The 20,692-nt window shown below is 44.4% G+C and overlaps 1 protein-coding gene across 1 annotated transcript in view; it reads left to right on the top strand.

Moving 5' to 3' along the window:
- Positions 1 to 20,692, top strand: part of ITIH5 (inter-alpha-trypsin inhibitor heavy chain 5) — a 48,825-nt gene extending 28,133 nt beyond the window's left edge. Inside the window, exons 8-14 of the mRNA XM_074903523.1 lie at positions 6,037 to 6,208; positions 8,678 to 8,987; positions 11,677 to 12,230; positions 12,591 to 12,641; positions 13,695 to 13,811; positions 16,311 to 16,688; positions 17,992 to 20,692. Of these exons, the coding sequence (XP_074759624.1) occupies positions 6,037 to 6,208; positions 8,678 to 8,987; positions 11,677 to 12,230; positions 12,591 to 12,641; positions 13,695 to 13,811; positions 16,311 to 16,688; positions 17,992 to 18,290 (1,881 nt within the window). The 3' untranslated portion in view covers positions 18,291 to 20,692. The remainder of the gene's footprint in view (positions 1 to 6,036; positions 6,209 to 8,677; positions 8,988 to 11,676; positions 12,231 to 12,590; positions 12,642 to 13,694; positions 13,812 to 16,310; positions 16,689 to 17,991) is intronic.

The raw sequence follows: 20,692 nt of genomic DNA on the forward strand, positions 1-20,692 counted from the left end.
TCAAGTTCCTAGCAAGGGATCTGTGATCTTCAGGCAGGAAAGACTGGACCATGGACTGGAGACAGACCTTAATTGTCCAGAGCTCTACAACCGAATTCCCTCCCATCACATGCCAGTGTTGGTGTGAAACAAAATGCTGCTTGTCCAGAATTGTGAAGGAGTTTTACTTGGTTACGCGATCAGTGTCTGCCAGGAAGAAAGGACAAAGATACATTGACAGGGAGAGGGTGAGCTGCAGTCTCTGAACTGCAAGATGCTCCCTGTAGAGGAAGAAAGGAGAGATTGTCCTTTCCAAGAGGGAGATGGAGGAAGGTTTTTAATCCAAGCATACACTTCTGGGTTAAAACCCCTTTTTGGTACAAAAGTCCCTGTTGCTGGCAACTGGCATGTGATTTGCATTATGTGGGCAGAAAGGAAACTGGGACATGGATGAAGGCAAAAACTCACAAGATGTGGCTTCAACCCTCAGCAAGAATGATGCTGCTTAACCCTTTGCTCTCTGTGTACTTGATGTCCTCCCTGTAAAGTGGCTGTGGTGCTCACACTGCCTTTCCCTTGGCTACTGGATCCCAAACCAAGTCTGTGGTTGTACCTTGTCTGACCTCCATAGCACCATTTCAGGTGTGACTTTGATGCTAGCCTTTCCTTAAGTCACAGTATTAATCCCTCTGACAGACTATGGGCAGATTCAACCAGATAGGGCTGTTGTAGCTTGGAAAAGATGGTTCTGGACCTTTTTATCATCTGCCTGTGCATGTTTGGAAAGGGAAGGATATGAACCAAAGCATAGAGGATGTTGAAGGGGAGGGGGAAGCTCTTCTGTTTTTTCCTCCCTGTGCTTCCTTGCGGTGTTTTGCCAAACAACATATTTACTTGTACTTTTCTCCTTGTCGCTCTTGGAGATCTAGTTTCTGAGCCCTTCCCTGCACTGTTGAGCTCTCAGACAAGTTACTGGACAGAGCTATGAGCTCCTAATTCCCTTTGAGCTTACATATTGTGCCCGAGCTCCTTTCTTATTAAATGTGGTCTCTCACAGGGGACCTGAAAGGATGAAGTAAAGGCTACTGAAATTTTGTCTTCTAGTTGTGGCATCCTTCAGCATATGTGATTGCAGATGGTCCCATGTCTGCTACCTGCAGGCTGTTCTTGTGCATCTCTTTAAGCTGATGGGTACTGCTTTCCAAAGCCTCTGGTTGTGAATGCTTTCCTCTCTGCTAGCCACGTTCTTTAGAGTGACTGATCTCGAGCCCACATGGTTCCCTGGTGCTGGCTGAAGCTGGAAAGGGGCTGTGTCCCTGGTGTTGGTGTCTCACCGCCCAGCCCTTGCGAGGGCAGATACCAGCTGTGTTTGGGCGTGCAGGGTGCAGCTGAGGATTGCCAAGTGATCTCAGAGGCATTGGTGGGGTGGGTGCTGAGGAACCTCCCTCTGCATCTGGAAGATGTTTCCAAGAGGGACTGAGTTACACTACAGTGCTGCAGAGCCCCACTACACAGAATTGGATTCAGCATGAACTGAAAGTCTTTATTTTTTAAAATTTTTTATGGGCTGGCTTGAAGCTTGTACAGAGGATGTGGGCCTAGGATGAAACACTTACAAGTGCTCCTAGGCAATGGAAAGTGTGAATACGTGGGCTTGGGACATGCATTCTAATGAGATGCTTGAATTCCCCCCTTGCTTCATAGCAGGGCCAATGTCTGGGCAGTGCCACGGCATCTAACAGCCACACATTGTCTCCCTTTGAACTGCACAGCTTTGAGGGTGCCCAGGCTTCACCCTCACCCTGCTACTCAAACAAACAAGAGACTGTGAGAGAAATGTCACCAGGACTCAGTTTCTTCCTAAAAGGTGCCCAGATGGTCTGACATCATCCCAGATGTCTCTGAGGCAGCTTTTTGACCCAAGAAAGGGCTGAAGGCTCTCAGCTCTCCCATGGGAGTGTGTCTCTTCCCATGCTTTGCTCCACCAGTGTTTAAGCAAAATGAGGTCTGTCAGAGCTAGGCCCAAGGGCCAGGTTCAAAGGTGACAATTCACAGACAAACTGGAGTGTAGCTGAGAGGGTTCTCCTCCTCCTGCTGTTGCTGGGGGTTGTACAACCCATAATCATCTTGTTTGTGATGCAGGGCTCTTAGCAAGGAAAAACCAGAAAAGCAGCAGTTGTGTTGCATGTCCAGGTATCGGTGTGGATGTGACAATGAAGACCAGAGTGGTGGCTGGGAGCAGGCTTGTCTCTGACCTTGGTAGGCTTGGGAAGATCAGTCATTTAGACAGTGTGAGCCCATCTTCAGCTTTTCATAATTTCTGAAGCACAGACATAAACTGTGATCACTCCCACCTGTCCCTAACTGTAGACCATGATAGTTCTGCTTCAGGTCTGGGGAGTGCTGTTATGTAGCCCTGGAGGTGACTGTTTCAAGCCCTGCTCATTCACCAGCACAGTTTCTCAGTTCAAATGCACTGGAATGGCAATTCAGTCTCCACTTCTCAGCTCAGTTTTGTCTGGGCTAATTTGAGGGAAACAAAGGAATCTTTCCCTACCAAGTTATCCTCTTTTAAATCCTCATTTGAAACTCGTTTCTGACAGCCACAAACCATTCCCAACTGGCAAAAATGGATTTTCTCTTTTCAGCTGTTCTGCATTGTTACTTCCTGCCACCCTGTCCTTTGGTCCTTGGGAATCCCACGGTAGCCTCAGCCCTTGGCTCCTCGGAGCCAGAAGTTCCAGCTGTGGCCTTACAAGGCCAGAACGAGAAACCTGCTGCTGAGTCCTGACTGAAGCCGCTGCCAGGCACTCTCCCAACTAAGAGCTTTGGAAATCCTTGCCTGGGGGCTGGTGGAGACTGGAGGAGAGGGCTGGGCACTAGGAGCATCAGTCATAGCTGCATACTTAAGGATTTCAAGCAGTGCCCTTTTACCAAGATATTCTCCTTATTTAAAGTTGCTTTCGCCTGCCAGCTTGTGAATCATATCCAGCCCTCCAGAGGGAAATCGCATTTCTCTTGCAGCCCATTTATGGGTGAGGAATATTGGTAGTAAAGAGTGTGTTGCCACCCTGTGAGGACTGCAGACTTTAGGATAAATCTGGATGTCCTTACAGGCTGGGAGGAGAGATGAAAACACATAGGATGAGCCAGGCAATTCAGAGAGAGGTGGAGAGCCAGTTCAGCACCTTCTGGCTCCAGTAAGCACTATAATGCTCAAGACTGGGCAGGATGAGGTCTTGAGGTGAGTCTCACCTTCTCTATAGTTGAGCTACTCAGACTCCTGGAGGCAATGCTGGGAGACAGGCACTTCCAGACAATGACTCAGCCCATCCTAAACCCTGTCCAAAACAGATGGGATGGATTATTCTCCGGAGGTGTCTTCCCCTGCCTAGAGAGGGATTAGATTCAGTGCCCAGCTTTCTGATGACTGTGTTGGGAAAGCTGAATCCCACCCTTTATTTTTACTGGGGATGAGGTAAAAGCTACAGGAGAATGAACCATATGGCCTCCCTTATTCTGTTTGCTTTGGAACAAAACCATATCCACACACGCACACTTATGTTTGTGTACATATGTTTGCCTGTATATATATTACACAGATTCAAAGGTTTTTTTATTGAAGTTGCAGAGGCAAGCACATCATAGAGAAGCCAGAATCCAGGCTGGCTGTACATGTGCATTAAAATATGACAGAACTTTTTCCTGGGAAGAACTGACTCAAGCTGACTTAACTGTGACAAAAATAAGGAAAGAGAGAATGAAAGAAGGGGGAAGAGAGATGGTCCCAGCCCCACATTTGGCCCCTGTATAAGGGTGTGAGGGAAGTGATGTGTTTTCTAGGAAAGTCTTCTCCAGTACCCTCCTGCCTCCTCTTGCAATTCTAGCTTGGATGCTGTGTACCTCAACATATGCTGCTGTTCTGTGTTGTTTCATCTTTTCTTTTCCTTTTCTTTTGGCTGAACACAGGCAAGAATGTCAAAAGGAATTTCTGAGCACACTGGAGGTGAGATGCAGTCTCCCTGCAAGAAGGCCAAAGCATGATTATTTTTCCTTTCGCCTTGTTCTCAGAAACAACAGAGCTGTTTGGGCCCAGTAAATCCCTCTGAGAAAAGTGCAGTTTGACAGAAGTGCAAAAAACTGAAAAGAGGGTTTGTAATGGGAAAGGTCAAGCAATGTTAATTATAATCAGAGCTATAATGAGAATAATGAGATCTGGGGAGCTTCCCTCCAAATTATTACTTGTAGGCACCTCTGTTCATCTCCCTTGCCTACCCTTGGAGCTAGTGGAGGGGGCATGTTACACGTAAGGAGCTGTTGTGGTCACATTGTTTCTTGCTTTCACATCCTGCCCCAAATTTCCTTCACCAGAGGTTAGCATGAAGGCCTGATCACACTCACACAGGACTGAAGATTTTGCATTTTCACCTTCTGCTTACTTTGAGCCCATTTTTTAAGGAACAAGTGCATGGGCCTCTCGTTATTATGGAATAAACCCGAGTCCTTTTCTCCACTGTGTGATTGCTGCTTTGCCCTTCTGTGCATGCATGAGTGATGGTTTGGCCTACTGGATCACGATCTGGGAACTCCCAAGTTTTGGAAAGCTATTTGAGGCTGTGACATCATTACTAAAGTAGTCTGTGCCTCAGTTATCTTTTCTGTAAAATGGGACTGTGAATGTTTGAGGTGTGCTCTTGAAGGGTGATGTCATGTATTATCTGATGCATTTTTACAATACAAAGGCTACTGTAAAAGAGATGAGAGAACATAAAACCTCTTCTTTTTCAGACAAGTGCTATTTAGCTCATCTTGGCAAGTTCTCTATGGACTGTTAGACTGGGGAGATAGCCTTAGTTTTTGGGGCAGGCATTAATCTTGAAGGTTTATTTGGTGCACGTCGTGATGTGAACCTAATGGGGTTCTCACCTTCTCTTTGAAAAAGCCTCTTCCACCAGCATTTGGTTTAGTATTCTTAGCTATGAAACATTCATAAAATGCATGGTGGTAAGACGTGGAGCAATGTTCCAGCTAAACAAATGGAGGGATAAATCCTGAGATCCCTACGGAGAAAAACGGTTATTACAGAGAACAGAAACATGCAGGGAGGGACTCCAGACATGGCTCCAAAATGTTTGAAACTATGGGAAATGTTCCCCTTAACTTCAGATGGACTGGAAGCCAAGTCACCAGCTGGTAGGATTAGAGATTCCACTGCAGTGGGTAATTTGTTTGCAGTTGCATCATTGCATCATCAGCTTTGATGCAGAGTCTGGAGGGATATTGATGACACAGTCTGATCAGTCCTTTAGCTCCTTTACAAACTGTCTTTACATAGCAACGTCTTGACACCAGCATTCCTAGAAACATGTGGTTTCCAGCACTGCTGATACTACTTTTTGTATTTTTTCTGGTCAAGCCCTTCACATATATCCCTGATAGGCATGACAGAAATCTTTAAATGCTGATGAATCCACCATATTATTTCCTGCATAGCTTTCCTCAGAATTCGAAAGGCTTAATGGTGGCCAAGAAGGGGCAGAGCTGAGAAGCTGTTGATCCCTCTACTTACAGCTACATACTCCTATTCATCCTGAGTGTTCCTCATCCAAATATAGGGTATAGAGGCTGCTTCTGGGCATCTTCTCTCAGCTGGTCTTACTAAGCTGAAGTTTGTCACTTACAGCAAGTCTAGAGGGCTTTAGAAGAACTCTATGAGGTTTTTGGTATTACTCAACATTATTCAGTATCCCTTAGTTCAGAGCATGGTTCTTCCAGTCAGTGGAAGATTTTATCCTAATTGTTATGCATGATTTTTAAGCTTAGGTCTAGACATGTGTCTCACAGCTTTGCAAGATCTTTGGGGCAAGAGTTGTTCTTTCATCTTATATTTGCATAGCACCTGGCACCACAGAGATCAGGCCTTGAGACAGGGAAGGATATCCCAAGCCAAACTGGCGGTGTAGAAATATCTGTAAGATCAGTAAACTTCTTAAGAATTAAATTCTTGCCCACTAAAGCAGTGACAGTTGTGCCTAATCATCTGTCTTCTCTTTCTAGACCAAAGAAGCTCTCTTCACAATTCTCCAGGACCTAAGGCCTGAAGACCACTTCAATATTATTGGTTTTTCCAACCGAATAAAGGTCTGGCAGCAGGATCGGCTGGTGCCAGTTACTCCAAATAATATAAGAGATGCCAAAAAGTACATTCATAACATGTCACCTACTGGAGGTATGATTCAGAGATATGAATGGGATTAATCAACTACACCAGAATGGAGAGTGGTGAATGTGGTCCTGTAGCATGTAGCAATAAAAAGACAGTGGGTTGTGGAGCAAAGGGAGCCCTTCCCCATCTCCCCTCAGGATTATGTGACATAAAGATATGTGCCCTTTACTCAGTGTACATGATGGGGAGGTGTCCCCAGATACAGTTGTGTGACCTGATACACTTATTAAAGCCAAGCTGGGCCCATTTCTCCCATTTATCTCATAAGACCCTCGGAGTGGGGAAATTCCCAAGGTTATTTCTTGAGGACAAAGGAATAAATACCATATCCTGGTGAAGGACACACAGAGCCAGTACTTGTGGAGTTTCTGAAAGTCTGTGTAAGAGCAGGCACATGGTTTTGTCTGGGCTGGAAACTCCACGGGTGAACTACCCAGTGTGGGCTGTAGGATTGCTCTCTTCAAGAGCTGGTTCCATACCTAGTACTGTTGCCTTGTCTCTACCAAGGAGCAGACAGAATGACATGTAAGAATTTATTGTCCTTTTGGCTTGTGCCTTGTTGCCAGGAGTAAAGAGGGAAGAGGAGGAGACCCCAGAACAGCGGCAGAGTGCTGGCATGATTTTGAATTTCAAACAGTGGTCTCATATGAGGCTATGGACACTAGTATAAAAAAACCAGAGTGAGGTTTGTAATCAAACATAGTTTGGCAGCTGTGTCCTTCCTAGCTGAGCACTCCCCAGGTAAGCAGAGAGCTGCAAAATGACCTATGCAAATCTTTTCCCACGCAAGCAGTCACAGCTGGTTGAAGGTCAGACGGGGCCTTCCCATGGCTGCCCCTGAGCAGTGACCACTCCTAGCAAAGGAAACTCTCTGGTGGAAAAACACAGCAAACAGGATGGTTTGCCATACTGTTTGTCTTGTGAGAGGAAGAGTTTAGGAAGTGGTCAAGGGACCTGCCCAGTTAAACAATTACCAACAGTGGGACTAAACTCAGAGTACAAACCTTTTTACTCTTGAAGTGCCAAAAGAGCTGTACAGGAACCAGCTGAGTTTGCCCATGAACCTGCCAGAGAACAAAAGTAAAAGGAAATGATTAACTCAGGTTCAACAGGAAGGTGCAGTGATTCTCCACCACAGGCCTGCAGTACTTTACTTTTGTCTAACTCTGCATTTTCCCTGTAAAGGTGCTGTTGCTTGAGTATCTTCCAGTGAACATGAATGCACTCAGGCTCACAGATCACACTCAAGAAGAACATGCTGTGTTTACACCTTTGTCATACACACTGAAGAAATGGGAACAAAACATTGTTGCTAAATATTTGTGCATGTGGCAAAAGGCACTTCTCAGTGCACGGTAGCTTCTGTGATATGGCTGGGTTTGACATTACACTAACTGCCGCATGGGATGGTTTTCTTTTGTTTCTGGGGGGAAAAAAAAAAAATTCTGAAATTTTGGATCTGGATGGAGACTGAGAGAGGATATTGAGGTGCAGGGATTTGTTTCAAAACCATTTGGCAAAAAACAGTCTGGATTTTGAGGATTTTACCGAAGTTTTAGCCCTTTTCCTGTTCCTTGTCTTTTGCTGCAGTCGCTGGAGCCGTGCATGCAGTGTCTAGATACATGGTCAGACCTGCTAGCACATCCTTGCTGATAACCTCCCCAGATATCCTGCTGGACCCCTGGGAGTCGTCTGTTATGTATGACTCTTGACCAGTTTCACCTTCTTTTTGCTGAGAGCTGTTCCTAATCTACACATACTAATGCCACAAATGTTCCACAACCAATCCCTCTTTGCTCTGACTAGCAGAAAAAATACATGGAACAAGGAGATAGCTGTACTCATTTTACTGCTTCCTTTTTTTTTTTTTCTGAACAAGCAGTAGATTTGTATCCTTTTCATGGCTGTTCTTCTAAAGTACATCTATTCCTTCATTTATTTTCTGTTTTGTCCCTTTCTCCCCACTTCAGGCAGCTCCATTCTTCACTAGCCAGTTGTTTTGTGAAAACAGACTCCTCAGCTAACAAAGCTATTTCTCTTCTCTTTAAACTTTGTTAGCCCCTGGGGTTTGAAGAACAAACCCAACCACTTGTTTTCCCATTTGAAGGCCTTTTTCCTCTCTTCAAATCTTGTGCCCTTCAGACAAAATGAGCAGAACTTGTTTTCCCAGTTCAGGTACCATCTGGGAGAGTCCCTAATTAAGTTTAACTGGTTTTGTATGTATGGGCAGGACATGCTATGTGCTGTGACTCTGCTTACCAGGGCTGACTGTTGTACATTAATAAAGGACACAGCAATTGCACATAATAAACTGTAATTCATAATTCATGAGACTATAAACACCTATCCCAAACTGGTGTCGAGTAACAGAACTGAACAGAGATGCTGTCATCGTACTAAAGGTAGCTTAGGGAAATTATTTGTACCGCTCTGGGAAGGAGGAATGTGCTAATCATTTTGGTACCTTCCCAGGGACTAATATTAACGGTGCTCTCCAGACTGGTGCAAAGCTGCTAAATGATTACATTGCTCAGAATGACATCGATGCCAGGAGCGTCTCTCTAATCATCTTCCTCACGGATGGGAGGCCCACTGTTGGGGAAACACAGTCGTCCAAAATCCTCAGCAACGTCAAGGATACCATCCGTGATAAATTCTGCCTCTTTACCATCGGCATTGGCAACGATGTGGACCACAAGCTGCTGGAGAGGATGGCATTGGAGAACTGCGGCATGACGAGGCATTTCCAGGAGGATGAGGATGCAGCCAGCCACCTCAAAGGGTTTGTTCTGCTTTTTCTGTGCTTGTATTTCTTGCATTGGGTCCACTGGGCAAGACTTTTGGGAAGGAAAATCCTCTAAGGGGACATCACAAGAGATGGGAGTTTTTCTGAGGCTCAACTCTGGTTGAGAGAGGCAGAGTATGCTCGGAAACTGAGGATGCCTACCTGGAAATTGTCTCCTTCCTAGCAGACGTTCTGAGCTGTACTGGAGCTTCCCAGCTCCTCAAAACAAGGCATTTGTTTCTCTAATTCAGATAATTGTTTTAGGCATGTAAACCTGGAGAGATGGGAGGCATGAGTGGAGGGAGGGAGGAAAGGAGGCATCACTTGCTTCAAACTGACAACGTAAACAGCACGGAGGGGCTCAGGAATGGAGATCCCAGTTTGGAGCAGAAAACTATTTATTTTTTGAAGAAGATAAACTTATGCCCAAACTCCAAAATATTCGATTTTGAAAATCACACAAGGGTCATTCCTGGGATGATCATGTAGTTGCTTTGTTCCCTCATTCTTTGTAACCCAAATTCCTAACAAGTTTCCTGTAACCCTCATCATTCAGTAGAACCAGAGATTACTTTCCTCTTCTGTGATGAGGGAGCTGAAGTGCAAGGGGAGACCCTAGTGAGGAACAGCAAAAAGATATCCGAACCACAACTCTGTCTAAAATGTCAGGCAGTGTGTCAGGACTTCCAGGCAAAAGTGCTTGGCTTTCACTCCCAAAATGTTAATGTTTTGAACTTCAGAAACCAAAAAGAGAGAGTCATTGAGCAGAGACCTCTCCCTAGCTCGTGTCTAATCTATCTGGAGCAATGAGACCGTGCACCTTCCACGAGGGCTTTTCTTACTGTGGTGGTTATGCATGGACAAGAGCATCTTCCTTTTAAACCAGAATTTGTAGGTGCATCTGCCACTCTGCCCATGTCGTTTGCTTCTCAGAACATGCATTTTGGATAGCAAGTGGCATTCCCTGGCAAATGAAGGATGTGCTGATTGATTGGGCCTCAGGAACCCAGCACTGCAAGTACTTGTTCAGACACCTCTATCTGATAAACAGCTGATTGTTTATCAAGCTGATGGCAAACCCATTTGGCATTTGGTGCCAAATTTATACAGAAGGGCACGATCACTTGCAGGAGGCCAATTCAAATCACTGTTGGAGGGAGAATCTACATGGGTGCCAATGTCATTTGTGATTTTTGTGGTCAGTGGGTTGTATTTTTACACAGCTACTTCCTTGCATTATACTACAAGACTGGTTGTATCCCTCACTCCACTATTTGTTATACCCCAGGAGTTGTTTCACAGAAAGTTCTCAGGTTTAATTCACTCATGTTTTAAAATGCATCGAGGCCTCTTCATCAGACACTGAGTACTCAGAGAGACTTTAAAATAAAGGCAACCAATTCAGGCTTTGGATTTCCTTGGAGAGAGAATAAAACAGAAAGTGTGACTTTAGCTTCCAGACAATCTGTTTAAGCAGATGTGAAAAATAAAGGCAGCCTGAACTAAAAAAGGGTTGAGGCCAGTTCTCTGTTTATTTACCAAATTAGATTCAAATGACTTGCCGAGTAGAGTTTGGCATTTAAATGGGAAATATGGCATTCTTGGAGCAGCTTGGAAAGATCCATCAAAGCACATCGCTGCAGGGAAAACACAGTACTGTAAACTTGGGCCTTGAACCGTTGTAAAGGCTTTCAGACCTGTCCAGTGCAAAATATTTTCAGAAGTATGGTAGGTCATGTTATTAAAGCCTTATAGGATTAAACTCTATGGTTCCACAGAAGTCATTACTTGCTCCAACAGAAAGTCAGCAATAAGGTAGCAGTGAGTTCTCTTCTGCCAGTCCTCCTGTATTTAGTAGTCAGTATTCCTCCATTCCTGGGAAATGTCCTCATTTATGTGGGCGTAGTGAGATTCCTTCTTGATTTTCTTTCTCCTCTGCCCCTCAGAAAATCACATTCCTACCTGTCCAACATTAATCACCCAAACTGTATTATCTAGGGCCCTTCCAGTGGTACAGAAGCTTTGGTTCAGATACTCTCCATCTTTGTGGGGCCTAGAATCCTGGTCTTACATTTTCTGGCTCTGGAATACCATGCATCATACAACTAAAAAACTGTGGGTAACAGCATCTCTTCAAAGTAATTTTGAAATAACTAAGGTGCTTTCTGTGACCCTGACAAGCCAAGAATTTACTTTTGATGGACAGGTCCTCTTAAGCAAACTTAAATGGTCACAAATATCTCCTTGCAGAGCTCTTGAATCCTAGAGGAAGGTAGGTGACTGCCAAACCATGCAGGGATGCTTCTGAACATACTCTGTTCAGTTGCCTAAGAAACACTGAAAACTAAAATGAGGCAGAAAATAATTATGGTGGAAAGGGACTTCTGGAGGTCATGTAATCCAGCCTTCTGCTCAGAGAAGAGCTAACTTCAAATTAAGGAGAGGCTTCTAAGGGCCTTGTACACTCAAGTTTTGAAAATCTCTAGGGGTAGAGACTCCCCCATCTCTCTGGGCCAAGTTATAGTCAATGCAGTAGTTAAATTTAGGGCCTTGTAGCTCCTACTCCTCCTGAATGTCTTAGGAGCCCTATTAGATAGTCTGACTGTATTCTTGGCCATGTATCAGTGAGTGTGTGCATACATTTGCATGAACAGTACTAATGATGGAAAATGTGCCTTTGTTTAAGGTTCTATGATGAAATAGGAACACCCCTTCTCTCTGACATCCGTGTTGATTACCCTGAAGACAATGTGGAGCAAGTCACCCAGAATTTCTTCCCTAACTACTTCAATGGCTCTGAAATTATAATAGCTGGCAAACTCATTAACCACACCTCAGATAGTCTCCACGTGGAGGTGACTGCTAGCAACTCCAAGAAGTACATCCTCCTCAAAACAGATGTGGCTATTGACCTGCCAAGCAGGAATGACATCAGAGGCATCCCTGGCCTGGAAGATGGCAAAGGTGATAAAAATTACATTGAGAGGGCATGGAGTTACCTCACCATCAAGGAACTACTTAACTCCCGGTTGAAGAGTGATGACAGTCAGGAAAAAGACTATTTGATGGAGAAAGCCAAGTCAATGGCCCTGTCTTACAATTTTGTCACTCCCTTCACCGTTCTGAAGATGAGAGAGGCTGGGCTCCATTCAGAACCACCTCAAGAGGAGTTCATCAGCCCTTCCACTGATGGCATCGGTGAGAAGTTGCAGAGCTTGCAGGGACACAAGGCACCACCAGGTATGAGGGAAAAATAACCATGTCCTGGTAAGAAAACTTTTTGCATAGGTAATGTCTCTTGGCTGACTTTGGCAACAGGGATGATCTAGCCAATGAACCGACGGGTAGTAAACAGAAGACTTTCATATTGATTTTGCTAATTGTGGGCTGGGTGACCTTGAACAAACCTTTTAGGCACTTTACCCCCTGGAACAACTTACTGTTCTGTAGAAATTATTGAAGAAAAATTGGTATTCTAAATGAAGGTTAAAGTAGCTGCAGGAATATGTCCCATAATCTCGTTGAATAATATTTTGAGTAAATTATTATACTATGGCTATTTTTGCTGCTCAATAAGTAACTGTCCTTCCCCATTTCTAGGTCTACACAGACAGCAAGATAAACAAAGAATTAAAATCTCCAGAACTTCAGGTCAGTGCCTGTTTTCATGCCTTTAATAATCCAAAATAATAGTGGTCGATTTATGGAAACCTCAGTTGCATGCCACTGTGGTATAACCATCCTGACAGATCAGCCAAAATCGTATTTACTAGACCTGGAGTATAAGGAGAAAAGTGAAAACAAAAACAAAATACAGAGAGGATCAGTAATGAGACGTGTGAGTAAACACAGCAAGGCAGATGATCTACAACTCTCGATCCTCATGTTTGAGACTTCTGTAGCATGTTTCCTCTGTACTAGAACTAGTCAAAAACCATTTTATAAAGTAATGTTGCTGAAATTTAAAACGTGTCGGTAAAGGAAAAAAAAAAAATTCTATAGTGTTTTGCTATTTCTCAGTGGATTCTGCACCCCTACTTAACATCCTTTTCATACATTATACACTGAAGAATAAGCCCAGATCAAGAATTTAGACTTGAATTTCACTGAGTAAGGTCAAATTTACCTTAAAAAGTAGGGGTTTGGCTTGTCTTATTATTAATAATAAGTATCTGGTAGTTGATGATGGGTCAGAAATTGATGAAAAATTAAGGTTGTGGGATTGTTTAAAATCTGCTGTTGACTGCTCCAATCTGATACAGAGGACCAGGAAGATTCAGTGTGAGGTGTGCCCATGCAGCAGTCTTTGGTTAGAGAATACATTTTTGAGTGCTGTGAGGGACGTAGTGTCCCAACAGAATACGGAGGAGTATAAAATACTTGCATGACAGTTCCCATAAATCTCTGAAATGATATTCCAGGAAGAACATCTCCTGATTTTCACCTGGACTTCTTTAGATTTTGCGTTTTCATTGTAAACCCAACTCTTCTGTGAGAAAACCAAAACAAAATAAAATAATCTTTGTGAAAAACAAAGCAAAATATGGCATTTCCTGGCAAACTCTCTCCAACCCTCTAAAAAAAACAAACTGGGAGGTCTTAAGAAAACAAGGACAAACACACTTTGTAAAGCAGTTTTGTTTCGTTCTTGGACACTGGAGTTTTGTGTAAGTCACACTTGTCTCTTTTTCCATGTTTTCTCAGCGGATGGAGACCCTCACTTTGTCATTGATTTTCCCTCCAGCAAGTTCTCTGTCTGCTTCAATATTGATGGAGAACCAGGGGACATTCTCCGACTGGTCTCTGATCATAAGGAATCTGGTGAGCACCAAGCAAAGCAGTTGCTTGTGGAGGAAAGTTGAAGGGCAAGGCCAGATCTCTAGCAATAAGACTAAGTACCAAGGTGCTTCATAGGCAAGAAAGTGGCAGGAATTTAGAAAAAGTTGTTTTTCTGGCCAGGCAATGGAAAAGTGGTGCACACCAGTTTTCTGGCTCTAATCCCCTGGATTAGAAGGGGAGGTAAACTGCTCACTTGCACTTACTGACATCCAACTTGAGCATAGTTTATGGGTAAATTCACAGAAAGCCTAAGCACAGAGGAGGTGTGGCCACTGTTACACACACAGTTTATCTACAGAAGTGTTTGTCAACAGAGTAGACCTAACCATAGAGAGAACTGGCCTTTACGTGTATCCAAACTGTCCCTAGCTCAGGTCTTCATTGACTGGAGTCAAGGGAGCAGCAATTACGTGTAAACAGCCAAGAGACTCACATGAGTGCATGAGGACCACATTGCACCCCTTCAGTCCAGCTAGACTGGAGAGCTCAGTTCCTGATCATTTGACCCAGTATGGGCTGGGGGTTGACCAGTGCTGCAACATCCACAGCTGAGCGAACAGCTACGGGCATTTTACGTGCTGCATGTAGTTTTTGCATAAACCATGCAGCTACCTTTGTGCTGAGAGATTACACAGGGGCTTCAGCTTCCTGGTACCAACAGTGCCTTTATTTGACAGCACAACTTCATCAGCCCTCTAGTTACAAAGTCACAACCTGCAAATGAAAGATTTGGACTCACCAAAATCGCTCTGTTATTGGAGCTTCACTCTTTACTTTTACAGTAGCGTGCACTTCAGGACAGAGTGAACTATTCAAACAGGTTAACCAAGCACAAGTGAAGAGACTACCAAACTGGTTTACTGGGTCATGATAGCCTTGAGGAAACCCACACAATTCAGGATCTGCTTTGCCCAAAGCCAGTCTGATCCTCAGGGGCCCAAACTGTGGTCTGATCCGATCTGGAATTCTAAGCAGGGCAGCTAATAAGCAGATTATGTCCTGAGCAGGAAAGTGGTGGGAGGAGGGGGTGTCAAAACCAGAGACAATGCACAGACTTGTTTTACAAAGAAGATAACCTCACAGTAAAGTTACAAGAATTCTGTTCTGTGTGGCAGTGGTCTAGCCTCCATATTTCTGTGTTCATGTCTGCCTTAATGAATAAGATCCAGCTCCTGGCAATGCTTCCTGTAAACTTATTTTACAGACTGTGTTTGTGCTACCTCTTGAATGATTCTGTGTCTCAAATGCAAAATGAGCTCGAGAAAAACAGACTCTGTAGCACTAGCAAGTTGAGTCTATGAAGACAGAAAGGAGAAATATCCCCAGGAACGATGGGATATGGAGATATTTCATCTCGGTGTTGGTGGCTTGGGTCTAGCTTGGGTTAGCAACAAGTCTCCTCCTTTACTGTTACTGTCCAGGAGCTGTTCAGAGGCCTGCGAGAAGTGAGACAATGTCTTGTGGATGGCAAGTCACAAAAATAATTTTAATGATTGGGAATCTTACGTGGACATCTAGGCTTTATTTGACTCAGTGGGAGCTGCACCTTAGACTACTCAAAAGTGGGGTTTTTTTGGGAAGAACTGAGGGAAGTGGGAAAGGCAGCACTGGTGGATCTGGGAATAGCCCAAGGGAAGTGCAGGGTTCAGGGTCGTCTTCTGCAGAGACACAGAGAGAACCTGAATTTCTAACACTGCCATCTGAGGAGGTTAAGCACTTCACCGCAGACTGTTGCGGTCAGGCTATTCCTTCTACAGGTCCCACTCAGTCTTTAGTGGTCAGCCAAGGAAATAACCCTTACTCTGTGGCTTCCCAGGCTAATTCTCTTCTTAGGAGTCAGGTAGAGAGGGACATCAAACCGCAGCTGTCTACGACCCTAAGATTCTCTGAGACAGCAGCACTCAGATACACCCAGGTCCTCTTCCTTGAAGTTCAGTCCCTATGATAGTTGGTGATATGAGGAAAAGCAGGCCTGCCAGCAGCTTTGCTTAGTCCTCCAAGATCTGATATGTTTGCCCGGGTTTGACTTAAACATCAACAAATGGGTGGGCTAGGTAAATCACACCACGGTTGATCAGGCTATAGCAGTCAAGAAGAGAAATATTTGTCATATGTGGCTCAAAATCCCCAAACATCATTGTCTTGGTCATAGGCAGGTCAAGGTTGGATGGACCTTAGGAAGTGGCTGTGCTGAGGAGTAGCTGATCCTATCCTATAGCACTGTGTACACAATGTCAGGACTAATGGGGCTGGGGGCACATGTCTCCAAGGAAAGCCAATATTTCTGAGCTTGGGTAAATTCAGGGGTTCTGTATAAGGTAATCATTTTGTAACAGACTGGTTATACTGTTTTTTTGAATACTGGTAGGTGAAATAATCGAGCAGGTGAATCTGCATGTCCTCAGTTGCAAGGCTTGTGTCTTTGAGACAATAGACCTATTCTTGGTTCCAGCTTTCATTTATTGATTATTTTCCTGCAAGGTGTAACTGTGAATGGGCAATTAATTGGAGCTCCTGCACCACCCAACGGCCACAAGAAGCATCGAACTTACTTTAGCACGATCACTATCCTCAGCAATAAACCAGAGAGATCTTACCTGGAGATCACACCCAAAAGAATCATTCTGGATGATGGGGAAAGACTTCTTCTGTCCTGTGATAGGAATGCTGTTGTGCGAAGCAGCAGCCTCGAGGTGTCCATCTCTGCCAATTCCAACATCACTGTGACAATACGAGACACAATCAGCTTTGTCATCCTCATCCACCGTTACAAGAAGCCGGCCCCGTATCAGAGGAATCACCTGGGGTTCTACATCTCCAACAGTAAAGGCCTCTCTTCTGACTCCCATGGGCTGCTGGGTAGGTAACAGGTTCTCAGGCTCAGAGCTGTAAAACAGACAAAAATGATCCTTCCAAACAGTTTTAAAGGATAGAGACAGGAGGTAATGAACAAGGCAGGTGGGGATTAAGTTTACATCCACTCAATCAACTTCTCTATTGCTAGTATCCCCAATGTCTCTTCCACCTTTTTTCTGTATGAGCTATCTCCCACTATCCTAGCTATGTGGCTGTGCCTGTTTTTCACGTTTCCACTCCTTTTATGAAACAGTTGTCATTAGAACACACACTTTATGCTCCCAACACAGAGACAGAAACCAAGTATTGCACAAGAACCCTGAATAAGACACCAATAAAAGATTCTCTAACAGTAGTTCTATTTCAGAATAGCCCAGCTGCTACTGTGCTCTCAGGGACATAGCAAAGTAGAGTTTGAATCTCTCTAGGCAGAGAAGACAGTCAACTGAGGTCTTACAGATTCTGAAAGAGAGCTCCAGTCACAGAGCTAGCACACTGCCAGAGATCACTGGCTTAGCCTTCAAGTACTGCACTTGCACATGTCCACAGGGTCTGTTTTTGCAGGACTGAAATGTTTACACCCAAAACCTGATGGAGATCAAGAAACATTGCTACTTTTTGTGGCCCCTTTCTTTCAAACGTGAAGTGAGCAAAGAGCCATCCCCACATTTTGAGAGCTACTAGGCTTTAGGTAGGCTCAGAGAATGTCTAGATGGTTGGGTTCTTTCAGCCAATGAGAAGTAGTGATGTTTATGGACATGTACAGGTGCAGAACTCTTAAGACTGAAGCCACAGTTTTTGTGACATTCAGGCATCCCCAGGTTAAGCAGGAGATGATCCCTCAGGAGTGGGGTTTTGGATTCAGGCCAAACAGAGAAAAATCCACTCTTAGATTTGTCCTAAAATAACTTGTCCCCAAGAAGGCAAGGAAGAGAACTTGGACCTTCAGGCCTAGATCTTTCTGCGCACCGATGGGGACTGTATGGGTTACTATCCTCTAGTAACTGTGGCCCACAGAAGGGAACTTACTGCTAGCAGCTCAAAAAACTCTTTAGCTCAGCCAAGATCTTGACGAGTAGAAAAAAAAGAAGTAGGGTTTTATTCTAACCTCTGTGTTTGTGAGATTTAGAAAAGAATTGCAGGACCTAGATTCATCCTGCTATTGCAGAGAACCACTTTACAACCCCATATGTGAAGAATCCTCAAAACATGGCCTAATAAAAAAAACAAAAAAAAAACAAAAAACAAAACTTGTAAACAAGCACAGAACAGCCAGTCATGAACTCTATTTTATCTTGCCTTGCAGGTCAGTTCTTGAACCATGAAGTTAAACTTCTTCAGGACTCTCTAAACACAACTCATCAGCAGGTTGGTCAGAACCAAACTGAAGCATTAAAGCCAAACCCTACAAATACCCTGAAAGTGAAGGGACGGCTCGTTCCTGTGGTGTGGAAGCAGAGGAGGATCTACAATGGCCAGCAGGAAGTTGACTGCTGGTTTGCCAAAAACAATGCGGACAAACTGATCGACGGGAGCTATAAAGACTATTTGGCTTCTCATCCGTTTGACACAGGAACCAGCTTTGGGACGATCAGCAGCCTTTAAGGCCCGCCATAGCAGTGCATTACAACAGCACGGGTGACAGCGGTTCCCTTCTGAAGCCTCTAGAGCTAGGCAATTTATGACTTTTTCTCTACTTTTTGGTGCCAAAGAAACCAAGGCCCCTTTTCCTTGGAAATCAGCTGTCTCTCTTTCATTCTAGATGAACGTTATTCATCAAGTTCCTGAAGACAAGGAGGTTGGGGGGGGGGGGGGAGAGGGTTGAGGACATGGTTAAAGGCATGATCGGTGCTCTCCCAGTGGGAAGGGAGGGAGAAATAGGCCCGCACTCACATCGAACAGGGCAGAGAGCTGCTGGCCTTGAAATAAACCCATGCAGGGATCTGTGCAATACCCCCAGGGGGCTGACGAGTGCAGCCAGTGAGAGGCACAGAATGTGCAACACAGTGCTTAGCTAGAGAGACAACCTTGGGTGATACACTTCTTTGTCACTGGGAGCACCTGCTCCAACCATGGTCCCTGGGGAAAGAAGAGAGAGAGAGAGGAGAGGTGGGTGGATATTCATCTGCAGTGACCCACTAGCATCAGAGATAAAAATCAAAACCTTAAATCAACAGCCCACAGGAGGGTATTGCTTTCCTGGTTATTGGGATAAGGTCTGGATTTGCCACTAAGCATAATGTTCCCTGAACCACTATGGACTCTTAAAACAGTGGTGAAAACCTTCATGTGGTTTATTGCTGGCTCAGTGCATGGGCTGTGTGCTTAAAATGCACCTCCAGGCTTCAGCAGCAACAGGAGTGGTGCAGGCTTCCATTTCATGGAGCAGCTCAATTAAATAACATCGCAGGTTTAGTGATTAATGGAGTCTGACTCCGTCAGAGAGAAACAAAGTTTCACTGTGAGCTTCCAACCGACCTGCCACCTCCTTGAGCAGAGTATCACTTCTGTTTAGCAGAGACTTAAATTCTCTAACGGATGATGAACCAGCACCCGTGACAGCTTATCACCCTACAAAGCAGCCTTTTGAATTTAGACTAGATGTTTCTAACTGCTTTTCTCATCAGGAAGGAAGTCTTTATTTACTCCAAATTGTCAAAAAAATTTCATCCCAGTTTCCCCTGGCTCCTTCTCCATCTTTACACTGCAGGAATTTGTATGCAGCAGGAATTTGGCAGCAGGAGGTTACAGAAGGGTCTGCCAACCACCCCCACTGCAGGTGGTGCTGCTCTGCAAAGAAACCTCCAAACCCAAAGTGCAAGGCTGTGGTCTATTTTAAAGTGAGGCATCACTGAATAACGCTATAGATCAGCCACGGGGGAGTTTGCTTCATAGAGAACTTGGCCAAAGAGGACTTTGACAACCACATTTACATGGCAAGGCCAAATTGAGCTCATGTATATACTCTGCCTTTCCAGAACTGTAAGGAAGGAGGGTAGGTGTGGAAGCATCTCCAGGAGCTAAATGAGATCCATGTGTTCAGAGAGAACAGAGTTGCCAGAGACATACAGAAATAAGTTCAATCTTGACTGCATATTTAACAATTAAATCACATTGTTGCTGTAGGAGCTCCAGCTGCTGGGGGTGGGGTGGTGATTTTCCAGTTGCTTGATCATGTAGTTTAGTACTGCTAGCACTGTGGCAGCAGAGCAGGTATACAGCATGGTTACTTATTCACACCATGTGCTGTGGGGACAAGGAAACTGCCAAAAGCAACCAGCTAGATTTAACTGCACTCTAGAAGATCCTTACGGAGAGCTCAGTTAGTGCAAAACTCATGCCAAGGCTCATGCTTCAGAACAAAACTTAAAGAAAAAAATACTGCTTTGGGATGAGATATCTTGAGAAAAAGCTCTCTTTCAAGGGAGAACTGATGTCAAAACCTTCCACACAGTCCTGACCATGCAATGACCAAAGAGGTTAACGCTCTGCAGCGTGCTCGTGGGCCAGAAAGGAGATGAGAAAGAGCATCTGTGAAGTTTTCACCACCCAAGAAGACAGTGTGAAGATCACCCAGCCCATTTCCAAATAACCTCCCATTTCACTAGCTCAGGATGAATAGGATAGTGGCAGTGAACTTCTAGACAGTCCAGGGTTTGGCAGGTGTCTTCTTCATACTATCCTTACTGAAAAGAGATTTCTTTGAAATCTTCACTCTCCTCCCACATTTTGCTATTCAAGTGTATTGCTAAGGGGAGCAATTGGCTTTGGCTCTCCTCTCGTCTCATCTCTCCTGTATATAGATATGTATATACACATATATATATTGCTAATGCTTCAGGTGCATCATTACTCCTCTTCCTCCTCCTCCTCCAGCCAAGGAAACATATTTCTTTCAGGGCCTGGAAAGAACAATGATCAAGTCCAACTTTGCAGCCCTATGAAGCACCTGGAGCAATATACTCAAGTTCTCGTTAAGGCTCCCGTTATCCATTTCACAATAAATA

Source organism: Athene noctua, chromosome 3 (assembly GCF_965140245.1).
Source record: "Athene noctua chromosome 3, bAthNoc1.hap1.1, whole genome shotgun sequence".
Taxonomy (NCBI): domain Eukaryota; kingdom Metazoa; phylum Chordata; class Aves; order Strigiformes; family Strigidae; genus Athene; species Athene noctua.